At 36.1% G+C, this 7,075-nt stretch overlaps 1 protein-coding gene and 1 long non-coding RNA gene across 2 annotated transcripts; one reads left to right on the forward strand and one right to left on the reverse strand.

Annotated features, from left to right (window-relative positions):
- The first annotated feature begins 1,240 nt into the window (after positions 1–1,240).
- On the forward strand, positions 1,241–2,061 carry LOC128244662 (uncharacterized). Its single transcript, XR_008262966.1, has 3 exons — positions 1,241–1,370; positions 1,549–1,630; positions 1,861–2,061. It is a non-coding gene; the product is annotated as an uncharacterized LOC128244662 (long non-coding RNA).
- A 1,208-nt stretch (positions 2,062–3,269) lies between these two features.
- On the reverse strand, positions 3,270–6,870 carry LOC128244010 (uncharacterized). Its single transcript, XM_052962027.1, has 4 exons — positions 6,662–6,870; positions 5,811–6,487; positions 5,125–5,658; positions 3,270–3,286 (listed from the first exon to the last, which is right to left on the reverse strand). Exons 1-4 carry the CDS (start codon positions 6,868–6,870, stop codon positions 3,270–3,272), a joined length of 1,437 nt encoding a protein of 478 aa, XP_052817987.1.
- Positions 6,871–7,075: the final 205 nt, after the last annotated feature.

Below are 7,075 nucleotides of genomic sequence, written 5' to 3' on the forward strand. Positions count from 1 at the left end.
AGGTAGAAGGACCATCAGATGGTAAGAGGGATGAAGAAGTAAAAGTAGCGAAGGATAAAGAAAAAGGTGTCGACACACGTGAAGAATCGGATTCCGATGAAGAGTTGGGGTACTTTTATGTAGCACCTACATATAAGAATGGGGACGCCCGTTTACCTCAGATGAAGAAGAGTGAAGAAACTGTTGAAGTTGTTGAAGATGATGGAAGAAAACGCGCTACAGATGAACATAGAGTGGTAATAGAAATCAGGCCTGATGTAGAAGAGAGTGGCGAAATTCCACCTCAGCGAAGTGATGTTGAAACAGTACAGGATGGTCAAGAGCAGAATACTGGGGATGCAAGGCAAGATAGCCAAGAAGAAAACAACGCTGATTATAGGCAAGTGGAAGTGCAAACAATAGAAGCAAGAGTTGACACAGATGTAAGACTTGAGACAAGAGAACAAGATGTAAGCACTGTAGAGCCACAAGTAGATCTGAGAGAAGAAACTCGTCGAAAAGTGGTTGATGATGATAGACGACATAGAAATAGAGACAGAATAGAAGATAGACCGGAAGCGGTAGATGTACGACCTACTGAGACTGAAGAGAACAGAGACGATGAAGATGCACCGAGAAGATCATCCAGACAAAGAAGAATGCCTGCGAGATATGATGCGTATCAAATGAACCAGATGATACCAAGACCACAGGACTCGAGACTGCAAGCGTTGACGGAGTTAGTAGAGTCTGGAATATTGAACAACATTGACACCATGATAGCACAGAAGATAGTGGATTCAGTTTGGAAATAAATTATATTGCTGAAATTGATTTTAATGTATTTTATTGATTTTAATGGAACCAAATAAACTGTTATAAAGTTTGATTTAACCGAGTCAAGCGCGGACGCCTTTTTTGAAGTGGGGGGAGAAAGCAGTAAGTAATTGAATTGAAATTTTGAAATTTGTGTTATAAGAAATACATAAAGTTATTGGAATTGTTGAAATATACTTGTATGATTACGTGGTCATACAGTTACTGGTAGTTACTATGAGTTTTAGGAGTAGTAATACTTTATTTACAGTACAGTATTTACATACTAGTAATGAGTGGAGTGTTGTTTGAAGTAGTAGTTCCGAGTTGTATACATGTTGTGTAGAAGAATGACGAGACGTCATTTCTTAGGGCCGGGGTGTATGTAGCCCTGTGAACATTTCAACATTCTTTAAAAAGTGTTGTCTGCTGCATTTCTCATATTTTGTGTTGTCTGCTTCCCTTGATTGATATTTGATGTTGTGAGAATAGCAATCTGCAGGGTTTTGGCGCATTTTATTTCTTTGGTTTTAACTGAGATCTGGAGTCATTTCCATAGAGCATTTCTATGTTTGGTATGTATTAAATGAATTGTAGGGAATTATTCTTTTAATTGCAATATGTTGTATTGGTTGTGTATTTTGTATTTTTGGAAGGTTTGGTAAATTCTGTTTATTTATCAGTATTTCAAGATAGCAGCTCTTTTTAAGTAACCCTTTGCATGTGTTTCACTGTTTGCACACTTGTTTACAGAAGTAACCAGTTTCATAGTTATCACGGATGTGAGCTGAGAGATACAGAGGTTGCCAGTGAGAACACTCAGTTCCATAAACTTGTAAGTGTACTGTATGTAGCTGCAGATGTCATGTATGTTTTGTTGTTGTTGTCATGTGTCATGTGTTTTACCTTTCTATTGAATGTCATTTATCTCAATAGTTGTTTGTTAAAACGGGCCACTATGCACTTTACGATATTGTATGAGATAAATCTATTCTTTAACATTTTATTTATTATAACTAAATGTGATGTTGCATATTACTTAATACTGTTTATGTTATATTTCAGTGTGTAGAATCATCAGATTCAACTGTAATGAACTGGAGCCATTGTAATATATGTGAATCGTATAAACAGTAAAAACTCGAAAGCACTAGTCTTTGTTAGTCAACACCGCACACTAATCGGACAATTGCTACGAACCACGGCTTGGTCTTGCCTCATAATATATTGACTATTATAGACCTTCACAAAGGTCAGGGGTAAAGGTCGAACCATTATAATGATAATCTACCAGACCGGAAAAAGTGAAAGTTGTGGTATTTAATAAGGTAACTGGTAGCTTCTCAATATCATCGTTTTGTTTATATGAGCGCAGAATGAGTTTCTCAGGGGATATATAAGTTTCAACACCTTTATCCATAAGCAACTTCATCAACATTTCTGATTTACTGTATATAGCCAACTCTAAGACATTCAATCCCTGGTGATCCACACAAGAGGATAGGATTCTTCGATCTGTGAATGATATCATCAGTTTAAATACACTTAGACATGTTGTGGCATATATATTACCGAAATGGCTATTAAGATTGCCTTGAAATCGTGATATTTTTCGCGTCAACTTATGTGCTAAGCAGTAATTACGTAGTCTCTGGCATGTAGAACACATCAAAAACTCATATCTTTTTAATTCAATTGTTTGCTGCATTTTTATGTCATGTAGAACAAATAGCAGATATTTTGTAGTAACATATCCTGTGTTGTCGAAGTCCAGGATGGTAGCAAACACATTTGTGTTGAATATTGTTTCCCTTGAAATAATATGTTTAAGGTAAATGTCAACTAAATTATAGCTTTTTTTTCGGAGGAGGTTTTGCAAAATAGCAATCTTGTCTTCTATTTTAAATACTCCATACCGATTAAAGAATCGAGATAATAATGAAAAACAGTATTCACTCGGCGATAGCTTTTTCATTTCTTGCTGAACTGAATGTGGGCTTGCCCAAAAATTCCCAGATATGATTTCAGTTCGGAGTTGTTTGCGATTAGGCAAATATGTTGCTAGATACAGTATTTGAGACTGTCTTATAAATGCACCCCTTTGCAGTAAATCTAAAGTAACACTGCGTTTGTTTGATACCAAATAGTTAAGCAATTTAAAATGACCGTTCTTAACAATGTAATGAATAATGTTTTTACCACTTTCATCCGACATCATTGAAATATCAACGTGAAACTTTTCAATAATAATTTTAAACATTTCACTCCATGTGTTTTTGTCCGTGACGTACTGAGCGTATTGTCCATCGTTATTTGACAGTGTGATTAGGTACCATAAATATTCTTGGAAAGATTCTGCATTAAAGTAATTTACTAACTTCTCAAAGTGACTGACGAAGTAAATGAAAGTATCAAAGGCTCTACAGTGAATCGTTGAATGGAAGGCGTTTGTGTTATTAAAGCAAAGAAGTGTTTCAAACATCTCGTGACGCTGCAGTAAAAAGTGAAGATATTCAACGTTGTTTCCACAGGCTGCATAATGAATTGGTAAACAATTGTCCTCGTTTCTTCGATTAAAGTCTAAGTTTGTATGATCAAATATATTTTGTGATACAACAGACATCGGTGAAATGGCGTGCTCAATACCGTGTCCGGCCTTGCATTTCATATTGTTCAATTTTATCAATTCCGCGGGATGTAGTTGAATGCTATCTGTTAACATTTGGACATCCTGGCATTGAATTTTTATTTTGTGCGCAGTGTTCCTTTTAAAACAAAGTACTGCCATATCAGTGCGATTACTTTGAAGTGCAGCGATAACCGGGGGACGACCTCCTCGGTCTAAACAATGAATCGTTGAATGTTTGCTATCTTTCAACAACTCTCGAACAACGTTCAGGTGGTTTTGTCGAATAGCCGCATGTAATGCGGATTCACATGATAATTCGCTCCAGTCATCGAAAAGAACGTACATCGAATCGTTTTCAGGGACCATATTTCCTTGTATTCTAGCTGTGCCGTTTGGAATCCAGTATAATTCATTAGTGCATAACACACATTCGTCATAAATACCTGCATCTAAGAGGAGTTTTAAGACTTCAATATTGCCATTTTCAGCTGCAAAGTATAAACATTTCCAATCCACAAAAGAACGATTGAACTGTAGAAACACTTCAACCACTTCAATTCGATTAAACTTGCAAGCAAGATGCCATGGTAAAAGGTTCAATCCGTTTCGTTCATACAAATTATAAGAGGAGAATAAGTCATCGTGTAAAACTAGTTTGACTGTTTCTGTATGTCCATTTTGAGCTGCTATGTCTAGCAACCCGTATTGCCAGTGCTTAAAATTAGTTGCTATCTCTACAGCATCATGCATCGTTAAAATATTTTGAAACATTGGCATGCGAAAGTGAATATCCGCTCCGTGATTAACTAGTTGTCTTAAAACGTATGTGTATCCGTTTTCTGCAGCAATAAACCCCACTGAAATGTTTTCAGAACTAAAATGATTTCCACCTGGAAAGTGGTGGAACAGTATCTCCGGTATTTGTTTCATTTTTCCTCCTTTAACTATTCTTACCACAGGCACTTCATGCAATTTCTCTTCCATTCTATAAATGACATTTTTTGGAATGTTCATAAACGTTTCTTTTAGACCTGGACTGTCTTTAGCATAGTGTATGTGTAAAAGTAAATCGGTGATATCAAAAGTAAAATTAGATGTGATTAGTTTATTCAGGATATAATGTGCATTAGCTTGATGGCCATTAGGAAGGGAGAGTCTATATTCACGGGGGCACTTGTCTTGCAGCCACTTAAATAACGAAAAATGTTTAAACTCAATTTCGCCGTTTACATTGTCTGTAAATTGTTGTATAACGGAAAGCTCATTTTCAAACATGGAAAGTGATAAATTGTCGCTAGCATTTAAAGAAATCACTTTCCGTATATTCTCTGGAGTTTTTTTAAGATAGGTTGTCAACAATGCCTCCAAAATGGATTTTGACCAATCAAACCCGTGATCATACCATCTATCAAACTGATCTCGATAATATCTATTCAAATCACTTATTTGGTTTGGCTGTGTAGGATCTGCATTAACGGCAAGCTGGAAAAACGTTACTTTATTTGCTCTAGGAACATTTGATTGGTTAAAATATAAATCAATGTCATTTAAATTCCGGGGTTCAAGGTTATGCAAGTAAATTCTATCTAAATTATCTTCAAGTCTTTCATTACGTGATAGCCTTTTACTTGTTACCAACAACTTAATCCAACTTGGCAACATATGTGCACGACGTTCCATGAGATTGAACAATTTGTTACTTTTTTCAAAGGAAAATGTTTCATAGCATTCATCCAAAGCATCGATAATTATGAGCCTGTATTCTTTTCTTTCATCAGATATATTCGTTAGTTTTAATGGGAAAATTATGCATTTATCTATGCAACCAAATGGGTCGGAATCGCATTGCTCGGTATTGAAGGAATGTAAACAGTCGTTAATAGTCTCGTTAAATTCTGGAATATTGTTTGAGATCATTGAAGCTAGCCGTTGAATGAAGATTCCTGCCTGGTGTGTTTTCTTGACATCAAATTTACAAACATGAAAAGCAATAAGCCTTTTTCTCAGTTCCATACCTTGGTCACCCTCTTTGGCACATGTAATGTGAGCAGCAATAGCAGATTTCCCATACCCCATGTCAGCTTCGAGTAGAACGCCACTTTTCTTTGTATTTTTCAGTTCTTCCTCGAGTAACTTGAACAGCCATATCCGCCCAACGAGAGGTCCATGATGTTTGAAGTAATCGACAAGCAGCAGTGATGTTGGAAACGAAGGCGAATACTCCTGCAGGCAACCTGTTAAATGAAACTTGGTATATAGTTTCAGGTTTTTTTTATATAAAAATAACTTAGGGTGAGCAGGTATATGATAACATTTAAAGTAACAGGGACCTTTTCGGTACGTTAATGAAAATAACATCTGGGATGTAATAAACGTTTAATCTCACCCATTGTCTCCCCTGATGCTTTGATTGGCGATATACCGGAGGCCATGGATATGTCTGGTTCTTTTAACTTCACCGCAATTGTCGCAACTAATATAACAGAAAATAATAAAAGAGCACGTATAATATTGGCAATAGTTCTAAATGTCTTAGTCTGGGCCTCGTGCACCTCGGTCAATTTTGAATCCATAGTATGTAGTTTCTTATCCACTTGGTTTGTTTTGTTCAGTATTTCATACAACTCGTCTTCAAACTTAAAAAGGTCACCATTTTCAAGGTCATTCATATCGTTTTGTATCTCGAGGGAATTCTGTAAATAGTTTACCATATCGGCTTGTTGAATAACTTGATTTATATTATGAAAGACAGTTTGCTTGTCATTATTGTCTATTTCTAGCGACGCCGAGTGGGCTAACTTGTTCCTGCTTTTCCGTAAATTATCAGCAAAAGGAAATATTCTGGCTGGAAATAGAGAACACTTTTTCCACACGGTAATTGAAACTGACAAATCACGCGCATCCATGTTAGCTTTATCCCAGTGTTGCAGCATAAACACTTCAACAAGGTTCATGTGTTGTTTTGGCCATTCCCATGATTGAAGCTTATGCCATATCAGTTCCCTCGGATTTGTATGAAACCGTTTCAACGCTTGTCTCCACAATCCACAGGTGACGCACCATCTGCAAATTCAAAATGATCTAATTTTAGAAAAATCCTACGTTGAGCCATGGTGGAAACATGGGCGTTAAATACGCATTTGCAAATGTTTGTAATATTTGGTTCGTTTTATTCTATTAAAAAAGTGCAGATCCAAACACTCGTAAATGTTAACATTTATATTAAAAAAGTCTCACTTGTTAACATCTCGGATAGTCCGGCTGCATTGTTGTTGGCAAAGGTTTTGACTGCCTAGTTGTTGTGAAATTTGCTGATGAAGTTGTTGAAGTATTCCATCGGTAAAAGGTGACACGGCTTCTGCGGTTTTATGAAGAGCTATCATACAAGAAACATAATTCTTTTTCTTTTCATTCTTAAGTAGATCCTTAACCTTAACATTCGCCATTTCAGTCTAGTTTCGATCCTCCCTAACAATATAGTATCTATCTGTGTTTGTCGATGTCTTTATATCATTAATATTTGTTATCAGCACACAACCACATGACTATATATGTATACATAAATATATATTAACGTGAACAAAGAGACTTGGTAAATGATGTTTATGTGATTATTTTTGTACAGGATACGTAGTATTAATTTGTAAATAC

The sequence above is a fragment of the Mya arenaria genome, chromosome 8 (assembly GCF_026914265.1).
Source record: "Mya arenaria isolate MELC-2E11 chromosome 8, ASM2691426v1".
NCBI lineage: Eukaryota > Metazoa > Mollusca > Bivalvia > Myida > Myidae > Mya > Mya arenaria.